This window comes from Anastrepha obliqua, chromosome 4, assembly GCF_027943255.1.
Source record: "Anastrepha obliqua isolate idAnaObli1 chromosome 4, idAnaObli1_1.0, whole genome shotgun sequence".
Classification (NCBI taxonomy): Eukaryota; Metazoa; Arthropoda; class Insecta; order Diptera; family Tephritidae; genus Anastrepha; species Anastrepha obliqua.
The window spans coordinates 81,518,187-81,535,837 of NC_072895.1; the positions used below are offsets into that span (position 1 = coordinate 81,518,187).

The window sequence follows — 17,651 nt, forward strand, 5'->3', positions numbered from 1 at the left end:
TACGTTTTTTGATTGCATATTGTTACTGGTTTTGCGTTCATGACCATTTTTTCGATATTTTTCTCTTTTAGAACGAATTCTCAGAAATTAAGTTACTGGATAATTTTACGTGAACGGACATATAGTCATATCTCAAAATCCATTGAAGCCTAGATAATTCTATTTTTCTATAAAAGGCCAAACCAAATAAATAATAAACCAAAAAAATTTGATGATGTTTTTAGACAAAATTAAATTTATTTTATAATAATATTATATATTATGTCCTTGTGGTACGGTTTAACAATGAAATATAGTAATACGAAATAACCATTTAATTTTTATTAAAAAAACTTGTTTCATGAATGTGTGCAACCTTAAAACTTTTAACGTATTAACCGATTTTGCTCATTACACATTTTTTTTGCTGTATTTATGGTTACAAGGATAAGGTTTGTATGAAAAAACTTCATGTCAATTGGCGATAGAGTCGAATTATTACTAAACACCTTATTTATGGTCCCATTTAAGTGTGTGGGATAAATTTAAAGATGTCCTGTTTTACGTAGCTCGAGAGTCGGTAAACCATCAGCGCTTTTTGTTTTCTCTCCGGACGGAAAGACAAAAAATGTAGTTTATCATCCGGGGTAATGAAGAAAGTCCATGAACGCTAATAATTTTTTTTTAAATATATTAACTAAATTTTAATTAATTAAATATAATGAATTCAAAATCGCACTGAAATAGTTTTATTCGAATTCTCGCAAATTTAAGGAAAGACTCGGTTGGATGAATCCTTTCTCAATGAAGGGTCTTACAGCCATCCATGAACATCTACACAAAAGTGCATGGTGGAAAACAGATTTAGATATAAAAATGAAAAGCCAATCACTTCAGCGCATTCGGAAATGCATCCTTACATTCAGTGTTAAAATTTGCTCGGGCGACGCCGGGCTAGTGAGCAGCTGTATAACAAAGTATAAAAAACTTTGATTGATTGCAGCCATAAAATATTTTCTTAATTGACACACGAAGATTCACTGCTGTTTAATGATTCGAAATTTTGGATAGCCTCAAATCGCACACGTGCCCAATAGTAAAAACAAAAAAAATGATAATTAAGAATTGTTGCAGCATACGCGTATGCATGAATGAAGCTTCGGCCACCAAAAGCAAAATGTCACGTGCTTCAGTTCAACTTTCAAGTGCTATCTAAATGAGGCGATTCAGTTTTGTATAAAATGACACTTAAACACCGAAAAACTCTTCAGATTGACCAAAAAGTGGGCATTGGCTATTTAGTAAAACTTAGGCAAAAAATAAATACAATGATCGTTGATATTTTTTTTTTGGTTGTGAATTCGTGAATATTGGCAGAAATTGAGAGTATGCAGGCACTTAGAACCATCTTCTGTTCAAATAAGCTAAAGTAGATAATAATTTGAATACGCCACGACTTTTAGCAATTAATTCTCTTAATTGGATTTCTTCTTTTAATATAATATACTCGTAGTTTTAGCGACCCTGTAGGAAAAAGGGTTGACTCTCAGCTGCTAAGCCGAGCCGAATGGGATGGTGCTATCATTCGCAATTCAGAGAGAACGTCGGTTCAAATCTCGGTGAAAGATCAAAATAAAGAAAACGTTTTTTCTAATAGCGGCAATGGCAAACCTCCGAGTGTATTTCTGCCATGAAAAAGCTCCTCATAAAAATATCTGCCGTTCGGAGTCGGCTTGAAACTGTAGGTCCCCCCGTTTGTGGAACAACATCAAGACGCACACCACGAGCACGCCCAAATGTAAAAAAAGGGTATATGCGCCAATTATTTGTAAATATATATATGTAAGCTGAAAATGACAAGTTCAAAAAATTACTATCAAACACCCGCTCAAAAGGTCTCAACTTCTCGGATAAAAACTTATCTGTGTTTGGTACACGAATTCCTGCTAGTGGGATGATCAATATTCTTCTTGATCGGAACGATTGGACTGCTTAAGCGATTTTGGTCAAATTTAAAAACGTGCGGCATTCGTTTCATTTTCGTGCTAACCGGCGTCAGTTGGACACACCTAGTGCAGGCAAATCCTTCTCCACCTGATTTTTCCAGCGTAAGAGAAACCTTCTTCTTACTCTGCTACACCCAGCAGGTACCGCATCGAATACTTCCAGAGCTGAACAATATGACCTAGCCAGCGGAGCCGTTATGGGTGGAGCTGATGTTACCATCGTCTGCGATATTCAAAAGGCTTAAAAATCCTCCGCAGTAGAAATACTGCAATTATGATTACCGATCCGCTGCCAACATTGTGTATATTTAATTATATTGCTTTAACACGAGTAAATTTTTCTGTACTGAAAAAACCGTCATGGAAATTGACCAGATAAGCATTTAAATGAGTAGACAAAATTCGTTGTGCAAGTTCAAACGGTTTAAAAATATGAGAAGCAGGAAAATATTTTAAAACCGTATATGAAAATAATCCATGATGCAAATTACGCGGGCCGACACAAATTTCAAATCAAGGCTACACATCTCCGAAAACTTGACGTTCTGCACCTAATCTAATTCTTATAAAGGAACCATAAAGAAGCCCAAGTAACAGTAAGTAAATAAATACTGTAAATTAAACAGAGACAAGTAAATATTTTCTAAGTATGTAAATGGGCTTAAAACGAAAAGATTTTTCACAATTTTGTAAAGGGTGATTTTTTAAGAGCTATAGGAAAGTTTTTCAAAAAAAAAAACACACGTAAATTTCAGAAAAATGCATGTAATTTTTATTTAAATCGATAGTACAGTCCATGTAATTTAAACTTTGAAGATTATTTCATGCAAATGTTCACCGCGACTGCGCTTCAAATGGTCCATCCGCATAGTCCAATTTCGGCATACTCTTTCCAATGTTTCGGCCGGTATCTCACATATAAATGCTTCACTCCAAAATCTACAATTCTGCTTATTTATGAGCTTCGTCGCTGCACACAATTTTTCGATAAAAAAGTGGATCTTCGGCCAACTTTCTAAGAGCCCATTCACCAAAAATTCTGCGTTGCGGTAGATCGTTCGGCTTCAATTCTTGTACCAGCTGTATTTTGAAAGGCTTCACCCCAAAATCCTTTCGCAAAATGTTCCACGTTGTTGAGTAACAGAGGCCCAATTGCTGCGAACGGCGACGAATCGATAATTGATGGTCATCATTAACACTGGCCGATACAGCTGCGATATTTTCTTCAGTTCGCACTCTACGTAAGCGTATTGGTGGTGTGATGTCCAATAATGTAAATTTGGTTCTAAATTTAGTCACAATAGCTCGAATAGCCGCTTCTGTGAGTCGATTAAACTGACCATAAAATGGAAGAAGCGCGCCATAAACTTTCTTAACAGATTTGTAAGACGATTCACGGTTAAATTAGAAACCAAACTGAAGATGTTTGATAGCGAAACAAAACACGAAACGACCGTCAGCTGTTTAAACCAACTGTTTAAACAGATAATAGCTAAAAAATCACCCGTTATTTCAGATGCTTCGGAGCCTCTACTTAGCTTGTGATTTGCTGTAGATTTACATTCAAGTAGCTTGCAACTGGTTGATCAACCAACTCAGACCCCTGTTAAAAAATAAAAAAAATGTATCCTGCTGAAAAGTTGCATTTCAATTGAACCGTTAAATGTCTACACTAATTTAAAGGGTTTATTTAAATAAGGTTTTCGAAACAAAAATATAGTTTAGACGTCTTATTGATGCCTTCTGCGTTCAATTATGGAAGCTAAAATTCAGACACTTGAAATTCAACAAACATATTTTCTATTTATTTGTTTATTAGAATTAATATAACACATGGGCTGAAAAGCCCCGGGCCTAACAAGGAAAACACTATTTTGTTATTCATCAACGTAATTTCCATCAAGAACAACGCAGTCGTTCCAGCGCCGCTCTAACGTTTCAATACCACTTTTGTAGAACGATTTAACTTTTGCCTCAAAACAAGCCTCAGTTTCAGCGCTCACCTCTTCATTTGAGCGACATTTGTTACCAGCGAGCATTTTTTTAGGTTTGAGAATAACCAGTAGTCACTATGAGCCAAATCTGACGAATACGGTGGATGTGGGAGCACCCTGCAACAGGTGCTTTTGTCATCTTTACGATGTCAGCTAACTCACGCAACTTCACTTTTCGACGATTTTTGGATTTTTATTTATGTCTTCTGGTGTTACCGCCTCATTTGGACGTCCACTACGTTGTGCATCATCGGTACCTCTACGACCTAGTTTGAAGTCAACAAACCATCGTTTTATTGTTGTTTCGGATGGAGGGAGGTCTGCCAGTTTACTAGAATCAATATGTCTTTTTATATATCTGTTTATCGTAAATCATTTTCTGAACAAAATTTGTATTGTATGTTTGCACACCTGGATATTAATGAATGGAAATTAATCACCTAATTTTGTTTTTGAACAACTGTTTCACTAAATAAAAAAAATTACTTTAAGTGATGGAAATCTTAATTTTGAACCTTACGTGCTTCATTGCTTTTTTGTTAGTGCACTGCACAGTTCACAAGTGCCAAATATGGCTGATATACGACGCCATTAGCCATTATAAACCATTCAACAGGGTGATTAATTTTGCGCCACCTGGTATGTATGTATGCCTTAGCTGCTTTAATACAAAATTTCAAAAAAAAAAATGGAAATTTTAATTTATTTATTAAACGAGCCTCCAATTAGAATACTTTTTAAAGTAATATTTTTGCTGCTTGGAAGTTGAAATTTGTCTGAGGAGAAATTACAACCTTACTAAATTTAACTGTAGCACTCATTTCGAGAAGGCTGCAGTTTTCGTGACGACAGTTAAAATTTTAGTTCATCACGTTTGCTAATTTTTTAATGGATTTAACGGATAGGCACTTTTCCACTTTTTTACAACTTACTAATCGGGCATTCAAATAATGACAAAAAACAAGGCATGTGAATTAAGAGCACAAAAAAATTCTAGTTAAGTTCAATGTTACAAGTGCCCATATTTTAGCATCCGCTAATGCATCTATGTTAGCCCATTTGGAAATTTTTCAGAGCAAACTTCCCTACAGGGTATATTTATAAGTGTACCAAAGATGGCACATGGATGGAGAAGACACAAATATAATATTTTACATACCAATTCAAATAGCTTATACATAAGAGATCTTCACGCGTAAGTATATAAAGTGAACGAAACAAATATCCAACACACAGTAAAATATAATATTTAATGCAGTAAAGGCAAGCAAATTTTGCTGTTAAACGAAATTTGACCACTGAGTAGATTATATTAAAATTTCATTAGGAAAATGCATCTTTATAATAAATTCTTTCGACCGCTAGTCACACTCACTTTCATGATTGCTGTAATAACCTCAGGCACGCGTGCTCGTATTTACAACAAATGTGCATTGGCTCGCAAACTTCATCGCATGGGCATGCCGTTTCACGAGCTGGACGATTGGATGTGTCTGGTTGAGGGTGAGAGCTCCTTTAACACCAAAGCTATAAATCCATCGAACGTGGATGGTTCCGTCGATTGGGGTCTTTTTCAAATCAACGATCGTTACTGGTGCAAGCCGTCAGATGGACGGTCATCTTCTAATTCATGCCGTTTGCCCTGTCGTCTTTTGATGAGTGATGATATCCGCTTTTCCGTAGCTTGTGCCAAGTATATTCGCCGAATTCAGGGTTTCAGCGCATGGGTTGCTTGGAATAATCGTTGCCAGGGCTATAAACCGAGTATGAAGCATTGTTTCGAAAAGAATGGACTGTACTACAGTTGAAGTAGTGCAGTTGTCTAAATATATTTTTCATTCCAAATAAATAAGTAATTATAATACGTAATATATATAATATTATATAATAAATATGAAAAAAAAAATTATTTTAAATTACCAAGTGGGTTTGATATACCGAACCTCTAAAACGCACACCAAAATTTGAAAGAGAAGTACGGCCTGAACATCTGTCTGGACTAAGGTAGACTTTAAGACTTAATTTTTCATATATTCTACTGCGAAAGGTCTTAAAGTTAATGGAGAAATTTTGGGATAAAAACCGGAAGAGAGTAAATTTCAATTAATTTGAATTGAGTAGGTCCTATATCAGGGAAGCTTTGAATTCTCAAAAAATCGAATTTACTTAAACTTAGGAGTTTCTGTATTTATTGTATTATTTACTTATATGTGTGTGTAGGCATTTACTTAGGCATCGATTTTCAAAGCTTCATAGTGGCATAAAAAAATTGTCAGGCTTTACAACCATGCGATATTTATCTGTGGAAGCTTTTCTGCAAGTGAAAATACAAAGACAGAAATGGGTTCGAATGATTTAACTGACTTTTTATTTATTTTAGAAATCTGTTTTTAACTGACCTGCCCTGTTTTCTGGGGTGTAATCAAATACCCGTTATGGCGCAAGTTTATTCAGTTGAAGTAGTCGCTGGGATTTGCAACCATTAGAGGGTGAGGCTGCAACGGCCGGTCGTTAGGCCAGTATCAAGTGGCTAAACGAAAGTGCATATTTTTGAAATTCTTATAACTGGGTTTTAAGGATATCTTCCTAAGTGTTGATAACTTTACAAACGATAAAAGGAGCACCGTATGAATATGCGTCTTGAGTATCCTGATAACTATATATTATATATATATATATAATTGGCACGTACACCCTGTATTGGGTGTTTGGCCGAGCTCCTCCTAGAGGGACCTACAGTTTCAAGCCGACTCCGAACGGCAGATATTTTTATGAGAAGCTTTTTCATGGCAGAAATACACTTGGAGGTTTGCCACTGCCTGCCGAGGGGCGAACGCTATTAGGAAAAACTTTTTCTTAATTTTTTGATCTTTCACCGAGATTCGAACCGACGTTCACTCTCTGAATTCCGAATGGTAGTCACGCACCAAACCATTCGGCCACGGCGGCCGCCTGATATCCTTAAGCGAAATATTAGCTTGACAGCATCGCAACTAGAAATATGCATCACAAGGTGAGGCACGTACTTTATAGATCCACCAGGGAAAGTGGAGGGACAGATGTTTTTTTTTGTTAAAAAGGAAAAAACAAACGTGCATGGGAAGAGCTTAAGATACTGACAGGTAGGAATACAGCCTGAAAATTCTTTATACAAAAAGTCAGTAAGAAAATAATTTTAATATCGGGGTTAGTTCCTTCAAATAGAGGTTTCGAAATCTGGTGGGAGACGTACAAAGTATATTTAAAACTGTCCAATGGCGACAGCAGTGAAGAACATATAAATGAAAAGCTAACAAAAATATTTAGGGACGAAGCTCAAGACTTGCCACTCGAGCAAGATTAGGCGAGAATAGGGATACAAATTTATAAAGAGCAAGGCCACAATTATCACAAATACTGCCACAATTACTATAGAATAAGCCTTTTCAACATCGCTTATAAGAATATATAAAAAATACTCTGAGAAAATTAATCGACGCTCATCACCACCGACTTTAAATTTTCACTACCATTCAATGTTCGAAGCTCCGTGCATGAAACAGCAAAAGTTTTTTCTAATATCCGTCGCCAATCGGCAGATAATGGGAAACTTCCAAGTGCATTTCTGACATGGAAAGCTCCTCATAAAAAACATCTGCCGTTCGGAGTCGGCATAAAACTGTAGGTCCCTCCATTTGTGAAATAACATCAAGACACACGCCACATATAGGAGGAGGAGTTCGGCCAAACACCTAACAGAAGTGTGCGCGCCAATTATTGATTTATTTTTAACGAACAAAAACTCCACTCTTCAAGCCTCCATTCTTGCTTGCATTCTAATTGGAAGTTCGGTTTTTAGAATTTGCGTGGTTGTTTAAAATATGTTTTGAATTTAACATTAAAAAATTTAATATTTTTATAATTTTTTATTGTGAAGAAATTTATCACAATCTTCGGTAAAAGTTTGAATTCCTGAAGTAAAAAAAAAATCAAAACAAAAATAAAAATAGATTTGTAGTAAAGCGTTTTTCAGTAAGAGCGCTTCAACTTTTGAACTTTTTTGAATAAAACACAAACGGTTTGACTTTTTTAACTAATTTTTTTTTTATTATCGAGTTTTAACATATACATTTAAGTATGAAATTCGATTTTTTTTGCATGACCACCGCGTGCACGTTTTACGAAGTCCAATCGTTGAACCCAATTTTCGACCACTCTTTTGCATAAATCGGCCGAAATTTCAGCAATTTCGCGTTCAATATTGGTTCTGAGCTCACAAATTGTCGCCGGCTTGTAGACCAATGACTTCACATAACCCCAAAGAAAATAGTCTAGAGGCGTCAAATCACACGAGCGCGGCGGCCATTTCACCGGTCCATTTCTGGAAATAATGCGCTCATCGAACTTACTCTTCAACAAATCAATTGTAGCGTGTGCTGTGTGGCTTGTGGCCCCGTCCTGTTGAAACCACATGTCGTCTAAGTCCATACCATTCAATTACGGCCAAAAATAATCGTTTATCATGTCGCGGTATGGATTTCCATTTACAGTAACGTGGCGATCGTTCTCGCCAACGAAAAAATATGGGCCAATTACGCCGCCGGCATGTAAACCGCACTAAACAGTGATTTTTTCGGGATGCAACGGTGCCTCATGAATCACGTGTGGATTGCTTTCTGCCCAGTAACGCATATTTTGCTTGCTGACAAAGCCATTGAGCCAAAAGTGAGCTTCATCACTGAAGATGATTTTTTGGAAAATTTATAAATTTTCATAAAAAATTTGCACGATTTGCAATCGTTGCTCAAGTGTGTAGCGTTCTATGCGTCGTTCGCCCTCCCTATCGGAAAAAAGTTGAAGCGCACCTATTGAAAAACGCTTTATTTGCTATCTTGCAGTTGAAAAAAAAGGAAAAATTAATCATTATCGTTAATGTTCAAGAAATAAATATTGCAACAAAAAAATTCATGAAGAAAAATCTATCTCCGCGGACGAATCGAAGTTAATTTTGGGACGGATTTAGTACAATGTGACATGGGCAATTTTAGGCAAAGTTATTAGGTCAGGTCAACAGGTCATACATTAACTAACGTCATTGTGAAGCGTTATTATTGCGCTTTATTTTTCAGTATGTGTCATTTCGTTAAAGTGTAAACAATATTTTTTGTAGCCATCAACATGTCAACTTTTGTGCCAACAAAACGCAATTTGCAGGAAGCACTACTATTCTGTTTCACTTGGAAGGAAAAAGCAGCTGAAAGTCATCGATTGCTGTGTGAAGTTTTTGGTGAACATGCTCCATCGCAACAAACGTGTGAGTACTGGTTTCGACGTTTTAAGAGTGGAGATTTTGACTTGGAAGACAAGGAACGTCCAGGACAGCCAAAAAAGTTTGAAGATGAAGAATTAGAGGCATTACTCGATGAAGATTGCTGTCAAACTCAAGAAGAACTAGGAAAATCATTGGGAGTCACTCAAGCAGCCATTTCAAAATGTTTAAAAGCAGCCGGATTCATTCAGAAGCTTGGAAATTGGGTTCCCCATGAACTGAAGCCGAGAGACGTTGAAAGGCGAAAATGCGTGGCCGAATTGCTGCTTGAACGCCACAAAATGAATTCATTTTTGCATCAGGTTGTGACTGGGGATGAAAAATGGATCCATTATGACAACCCTAAGCGCAAAATATCATACGTGAAGCCCGGCCAACCAGCGAAACCGACGCTGAAGAAGAATATTCATTGCGCCAAAGTAATGCTCTGTATTTGGTGGGATCAGAAAGGTGTGATCTATTATGAGCTGTTGAAATCGGCCCAGACGATCACAGGGGACCTCTACCGAACACAACTGATTCGTTTGAAGAGAGCAATCGCCGAAAAACGGCCGGAATATGCGACCAGGCACGAGGCCATAATTTTACAACATGATAACGCTCGGCCGCATGTTGCTCAACCGGCCAAAACATATTTGGAAAACAGTGGATGGGAAATTTTATTGGTTCTATAACTTAATTTTAAGGATTTTCTGAGTGAATTTGAAGCTTTATTATAAAAATTTAGTACAATATATTTTATTCAAAGTATTGTCCATCGTTAGCCACTACTTTTTCCCATCTTTCTGGTAATTTGTGGATACCATCCCAAAAGAATTACGCCGGCTTGGCTGCCAAGAAGGAATCGAGCCAATTTTTGATACCCTCAACTGAAGTGAATCGTATTCCAGTGAGTGCGTTCTGCATCGACCGGAACAAATGGTAGTCGGACGGGGCAATGTCTGGGCTATAAGGCGGGTGAGGTATTGTATATTTTGTTAAACTTAACATTATTTCAGTTCAGTGTTGATGATGGGGATGGGGTTTATGTGCCTTCTTACAATAACGCGTATGACGTTTTAATTTTTGGTTCAATGGTTTAAATGTGGAAAGAAGTTTTATGCAAAAATATTGTGGATGGCGTAGCCAGCGTTATTTTTATGACGCGCGGCCGAAGGCCACCCACGCCAAAAAGTTGTATGCAAAAAATACCACTTTGTAAAGCTTATCGAAACTATAGAATACACTTATAAACCGTGCTTTTTGGTTTTTAAATACTTTACTATGTTTTGAGATACCTTTTATAAAGGGTTTTCAAATAAGAGGTGTTATTTTGGTAAAAGATCAATGGTTTGTGTGGCACGTAGCGCCGTCTTGTAGAAAATAAACGTTGTCCAGATCAATACCATCCGATTCCGGCCATAAAAATCGTTAATCATCTCTCGACAGTGCAATTCATTCACCGTAATTGTTGCTCCAGCTTCATTTTCGAAAAAGTTAAGGTCCAATGATTACTCCGGACAATAAATAGCACCAAACAGTCACAAGTTGAGGATAGCGAGGCTTTTCAAAAATAACTCTTGGATTTTCTAATCCCCAGATCCGACAATTTTGCTTGTTAACAAAGCCACCGAGGTGGAAATGGGCCTCATCACTCACTATGATTTTTCGATGCAATTTCGGATCATTTTCATGCATTTCAATGACCCAATCAGCAAAGACACGACGTTGTTCTTGTGTTAACTGGATTTTATAAGCCTTAAGACCGAAATATTTATGCAAAATACGGTGTAATTACGTTTGTGGAATGCCTAATTCCACAGAACGACGAGGAGTGCACAAACCTGGGTTTTCTTCAACACTTTCTACAGCTACAACAGCAATATTCCCAACTGTTCTTGAGCGAGGTGCACGGGTTTTATTCTTCACATCACTTACTTGTCACAACAGCTCGAATTTTTTCACCAATTTCTGTATCGTGATGACCCAAAAATTTTCGAGTTTTACGAACGATCTCTGCCAAACTTTCACCATTTTTATAGTGAATTTTAATAATTTCAATGCGTTGCTTAAGCGTGTATCGTTCCATTTTTATTAATGACGTAGTTTCTACTTGTCAAATATACAAAAAATGACAGCTTCAAAAGTGACATCTCGTCCCCTTAGTATAACAATAGCCTATGTGCTCAAAGGCTATTATTTTTTTATTAAATTTTTGTATTCTCCATAGTCGATTTTATATGTGGTCAAAATTTTGTCAAATTCTAGTTACACAAAGTGGGTCAAAACGTCAGTCAAAAAATAATAAATATTTACAGACATAACGAGATTTGAGTGAGAGCTACTTTCGACAAAAAGTTTGAAATTCATTTTCTCAAAACATCAAAAAATGTATAGGCTATTTTAATACTAAGGGGACGATCTATCGAAATAGCGGGATATTCAAAATAACACCTGTTATTGGAAAACCCTTTATAAGTTTCTAGTTTCGTTGAGTTATAGGTATACGTATATAATATAAGCCAGTAAATCGCGGGGTTTTTATTCCAAATCTCCTCCTGCGATACTTTTTTCCATAAACATCAATGTTTATATTGTCAAAAATGTTTCTCAATTCTAAACTTAAGGGGTTATAGACAGTTAGAATTTTCAAAAAGTCGATTTTTTTAATTTTATTTTTTTAATGTACAAATATTTAAGAATACACACAGAAAATGTAATATCGTTCCGGTGAGTATTTTCGAAGTTGCACGCAAATTTGAAAATACATTTCAGAGTGTTTAAAAATACAAAAGGCAAACTTTAAAAGCGTTTTTCTTAAAATGGTGTGTTCAAAGTCGGTGACCAACATAACTCGAAAACAGATAAATCGATTAGTCTAAAGTTGTAACACGAGCTCCTTAAATACATTTTTTAGTAATTAATCAAAGACTTTTTCTCACCGGTAAATAATTTTTTTTTATAAACAATTTAAGACCGACATTTTGGTCAAAAATCGATTTTTTTGAGAAACCGCCATTTTGTCCAAAAAATACTTCTTGCTTATTCCTTTGATTAATTACTAGATTTTACATTACTTTTACGAAATCTGTTTGGTTTTTAATTTCAGAGGGTCCAGTTCAGGGATAGGTATAGTGGCCGCCGCAAAACGTTTTTTTTTTGAGAGGAGCTCCCGGAGATCAGCTGTAGCTCCTTTCCAAATAAATATTTTTACTAATACTAAGTCTTAAAATACAGTTAAAAGACAACATAATATGTGTAAAAATTTTTAGATCAATAAAAAATTTCTTGAGAAAAAATTCTGGTAAATTCCCTTTTTTCGGGCTTCTAACTGTATATAACCCCTTAAACAAAAAATTTCGCAGTGAACGACTCTGCATACGAACTTTGTTCTTTTTTGAGGTGTCTGGCAACACCAACTTTTCGTTAAATTACAACAATTAACAATAAATTACTTAACATAGATGACTTACTTAAAAGCTATAGACCTCCGTAGGCTGCGTTTTTTATTTTTAAGATGGGGATAAAACCCCTATGCCTCCTTTACAACCTTTTTTCTAAACGTGGTACATTATTTCCTTTAATTTTTTTTATTATCGCGTCGATGTCTTTCTGATTTATCCAATAAGTAAAAATTGGAGTACCGTTGATGTTGTGTACAACCTGTATATTATCATTCAGCGCATGCTAGCAATATGTTATTGCATGTAATAACCGTCTTACAACAAAAATTAAGAAGGTGATGCCGGTGAATGACAAGCAGATGGCGCTGGGCTCGAACAGCTGATTCGTTGAGCAAAATATTTATTTACAAACCAAAACAAAGTTTTTGTGATTCGACTTTTGGTAATTTTTGCAATATCGGGCAGAAAAAGACAGTAAGATAAATATTTATGAAATAAAGAATAAGTCAAGTGGATTAATGCAGTTTCTGTATTGTATTTGTGCATTAGATAATTCTTTTAAAATTCATGTGACTGTACACAGTTAAATTGATAATAGAGATTTTAGAAGTTGTGCTATTCTTGAGATATAGAATATCGGAATCCTTCCGAAATGTATTTAAATTAAATCATAGTGTCTGTTAACGAATTTATAAGTTAATTGTTTACCATAAGTAGCAAATAGTTATGTACATATCTACATACTATGTCGGCTTAAAATGCAATGCTGGTCACAAAGTTAGTCTCTCACTTCTTTGTTTACTTATTAGTAAATTGTAACCAAATTAACTGATATGCGTACATTTTGTTAGGTCTTGCTTTAAAATTCAAACATCTTTTGTTTGGAAACACATTTTCTGATATTATATATATATATATATAATTGACGCTTACACTCTTTTTGGGGGGTTTGACCGAGCTCCCCCTCCTATTTGTGGCGTGCGTCTTGATGTTGTTTCACAAAAATGGAACCTACAGTCCCGACTTCGAATGGCAGATACTTTTTTATGAGGAGCTTTTTCATGGCAGAAATACATTCTGAGGTTTGCCATTGCCTGCCGAGGGGCGACCCTTATTAGAAAAAACATTTTCTTAATTTTGGTGTTTCACGGAAATTCGATCCTAATGATTCTCATCCTTCTCCGAATGAGATTTTATAGTAATCGGAAATTGAGTGGCTATTTCAAGGCAATAAAGCAATAAAGGGGAAGGGTGAGTTTATTCCGCACTAATTAGTCAACTTTTCTCGCTTTGTAAGAGGATACTTTTAGATCTTTCACCAAAATTCGATGCAATGAACATCAGCTGATGACAAATCGCTTGCATTGCTGTCTCTTTGTTGTTCATGAACACCTTCAAACGAGTAGTACGTGGTCGGTTACTTCTTACAACATCCCTGCTTTGAACCACTTTGGATGAGACCCTGAGACCCTCAGCCAAACTTTTAAATATTCACATTTTACAAAACCATAATTCTATGTACCGGATGTATTTGAATTTTCTCTGGAAACGGATTATGTCAAATTCTGTCCCACCTTGGAAAAACTTTCGAAAGAAAAATGGTACCTAACATCTCTTTAGGAGTAATGACCATAACCTAAAATATATGTAAACTAGCTTTAGCCCGCGGCCCCGCTCGCGTAGGAGTAGTTTTGAGGGATTTAGGATATGTACATATTACAAACAATAATTTCATAGAAAATAATTTTTTATTAATAACCATAATATTACAATACCTGGCATCCGTTGCTGTGGCTCGTTGAATAAAATCATAACAACCAATCAGAAAAATATCGAGCAAAATTATTTTTATTAATTTTCTATCTCAAACCGTTTTTGAACTTTGCATTTGGCTCATAGTTGAACAGCTTATGCGGATTATGAAGTCTAGAGTGTGCTATAAATAGTGGGAAATAGGAAAAACTAAGATTTTTTAAATTAAATTTAAGCAAATATTCGATTATTAGTGACGAATGAGAGTGGTGGCGCGGCCTGGGCGCTGTGGGAAGGGAGTTCCATCATAAAAACATGCCTATAACCTTCATTGGGTGAAAATATGAATGTATAAAAATGTTTACGTCATTTGGTGTTGTCGTTTCGTAGTGATGCGCGGACAACGTACAGACATTCACCTTTATAGTATAGATTCTCATGCGTCTAAAGTATTTTAATCTATTTGCTACAAAATGCTAGTAAACTATACCATAAAATACTAAATATACAGTATATAAAATATAATTATTGATGTGTACATACATACATATGCAGATGGCCTCAGCTTCTAGCAGTTCAGCACGCCACCTTTTTGGTGACAGCAAAAAGCGACTTTGTGACCGGGTTGGAGTGAACGTAAACAACTTGGGTTCGGTAGCACGACAGGTTGTGCGTGGTTCTAAATCAAATGAGGTATTTACCGATGTAAATAAATAATATTTATTTGTATAATAACAAGTTTTACATTTCCAGATATTAGGACAAACGATCAAAAATTTCACCCAAGTGGACATTGTGTCAGATTATAGCAGTCAAAATTTACATAAAATGCAGCTCATACTGCAACATGTTGATTATCAACATGAGATAATGCTTGATAGTGTAAATCATATGGATTACCTGAAGGATCAAGTGACGGCCATGGAAAGATGATTGGAAGAGAGTGGCTGTAGAAATTAAACATGTGCTTGTGAATCTTTCTACGCCAACTTATTTAATATTAAATTTGTATCTGTGCTGATTTCATTAATTACTATTTCTTTCTGTTATTGTATATTAATTAAAAATTGGATTTAAAAGTAAAATGAAATCAGTTCATGACGGTGTGCAGGTGATCGATAACATAGAATAGAATGTTGTAACTGTTATCAATCATTACTTTATTAATCTGAACGACTTGAAAACTGATGCGGACATGTTACAAAAGAGCGGTGTCTTTTGGAACAGCATTCCATTGAATGTATTTTTTAATTTTATTTAGAAATACGGATAGAATTTGTTATGTTAATGAAATTGTGAACTTTCTTTATATGCTAGCCTTAGACGATTCAGATGTAATTAATTTTGTAAGAATATTGAAGACATTTTTTATTATTCCATTGAAATATTATGATTATTGTATAGTATTGCGTCTATGTGCATATTTGCTTTAAAGTCAGTTAAAGCTGCTATCAAAAGTCATATGCTTGACTAAAAAAATAAAACTTTGCACATATCGGACTTTATGTACGAATTGATTACTAAAGATAACTCGTTATTAGTTAAGTAAACTGTTAGATTGTTTTATTACGTAGCCATGCACTTAAATTAATCAAAACTTATTTAGGTTATACTAATTTAGAATGCCTCAAAATGCATTTTGTAAAATTGAATATCGCACAGAGAACTTCTAACCTTAAAACTGGAAGCTTATGAAATTAAGTCATGGTCATGAACATCTTATTAACATTGAGAACAGAAAACATTGGACAATTTTCTTGGTATCTTAATTACATATTTCTATAGTTTCTTCGATTTAAGGGGTAACACCACTGTACACGCGTAAAATAAACACGATTTTTAAAGAATTTTTTTGTATAGAAGGAAAGGGGAAACAATCACTCTGATTTGGGAAGTTATTACTTATATACTAAAATATAAAACTACAAAGTTTGATCGAAAAATTTTACAAAATGGCGGCATTGGAGACATTTTTGTTATGTGGTTTCTCTTGAAGGAGCTCCGCGGCACGCAGCACAGAGGGTGCAAATTTTAATCTGGAACAAAGAAACATTTTTTTCTTAATCTAGATAAGAATAGCTAGAGAAACACGTAGGGGATTTAAAAAATATTTATTTTTGTGGAATTAGCAAGCATTTGAAGGAAAAAACTATTTTGGACTAAAAAAACGGCACTTAAATAATTATAACAATCGTTTAAATTAATCTATCGAAAATCCCCTACGCTCTTCTCTTAAGAAGGTTATTATACAGACGTAGTGAAAAACCTGATTAAAAATATTTAAAATTGTTTGAGTTATGCTGCGTGCCAATTTCAGAAAACGTGTTTTGAGAAAAACGCGTTTAAAGTTTGGAAATTTGGAGAAGCCGTTAGGTAGCAGTCACTAACGCTTGGTTAAAAGCTTAAAATATTTATGAAATAGACTTCGGTAACGTATAAAACTTTTTGTTCTGTATTTTAAAAGGTTCAAAGAATTTTTTAAGCTTACAAAAAAAAATCAATTTTTTGAAATTTCTACAGTGGTGTTACCCCTTAAGAATCATAAAATCTAAACCTTGCACGAATTTATTATTGGATTTAACGAATAAACTTATGCTTCTAATCTAATCAGAGTTTTTTATTAAACAAAAGGTCATTTTTACACTATGTAGTAGGTATGCATTTATACACAAATTATTTGTGTAACAAATACCGAGTAATACCATCAGTTGAGCTGCAAACAAATTTAGTTACATCATTATCCGCTGTCTTTCTATCACCTCGGATGTTTCTAGTCAATATCTGATAAGAAGACAAGATATGATTAGAATATTAGATATTAGTTCCACAGTGTACGAGGAAAATACATGCTTGCGCAAACATATCAGATATGTAACTAGAGGCCTCGCGTTGGCAAGTGGCGAGTAGATGAAGCAACTGGTATGAATGAACATAGCTTGGCAACGCTGGAATAGAGCTGCCTTAAATTACATGTGTTTGTAAGATAAAGGGTTTTTCAATTGGCGCGGGTCGATTTTGGCGCCCTGTGGCAGCCATTTTGTTTTGGTGACATCTGTCAAATCTTTTGTTTATTATTCACTTGTTTATGCCAAATCATCATGGCAAGTTACACGATTGAACAGCACGTTCAAATGATAAAACTTTATTATCAAAATGAGTGCTCATTAACGCAAACGTTGCACGCATTGCACCCATTTTTCGGTAGACGTGGTGGCCCTTCAAAGTCGGC

General features: G+C 35.3%; 2 protein-coding genes across 3 annotated transcripts; both read left to right on the forward strand.

Annotated features, from left to right (window-relative positions):
* Window positions 1-5,310: 5,310 nt before the first annotated feature.
* On the forward strand, window positions 5,311-5,787 carry LOC129246103 (lysozyme P-like). The gene has a single exon (XM_054884648.1). It carries the CDS (start codon window positions 5,311-5,313, stop codon window positions 5,785-5,787), a length of 477 nt encoding a protein of 158 aa, XP_054740623.1.
* A 7,288-nt stretch (window positions 5,788-13,075) lies between these two features.
* LOC129246099 (uncharacterized) lies at window positions 13,076-17,162 on the forward strand. Of its 2 annotated transcripts, none has more exons than XM_054884644.1 (3): window positions 13,076-13,144; window positions 14,978-15,115; window positions 15,176-17,162. In XM_054884644.1, the coding sequence occupies exons 2-3, from the start codon at window positions 14,978-14,980 to the stop codon at window positions 15,353-15,355; spliced, it is 318 nt and encodes a 105-aa protein (XP_054740619.1). In that variant the 5' UTR covers window positions 13,076-13,144; the 3' UTR covers window positions 15,356-17,162. The 2 variants fall into 2 exon arrangements, with proteins under 2 accessions (XP_054740619.1, XP_054740618.1); XM_054884643.1 differs by lacking the exon at window positions 13,076-13,144 and adding an exon at window positions 13,403-13,447.
* The last annotated feature ends 489 nt before the right edge of the window (window positions 17,163-17,651 follow it).

What these genes read in the sequence shown, in the direction of transcription:
- LOC129246103 (XM_054884648.1), top strand. Translation starts at nt 5,311, where the DNA reads ATGCATCTTTATAATAAATTCTTTCGACCGCTAGTCACACTCACTTTC.
- LOC129246099 (XM_054884644.1), top strand. Translation starts at nt 14,978, where the DNA reads ATGGCCTCAGCTTCTAGCAGTTCAGCACGCCACCTTTTTGGTGACAGC. An exon ending in GTGGTTCTAAATCAAATGAG is followed by an intron (nt 15,116 to 15,175) that starts GTATTTACCGAT and finishes TTACATTTCCAG; the next exon opens with ATATTAGGACAAACGATCAA.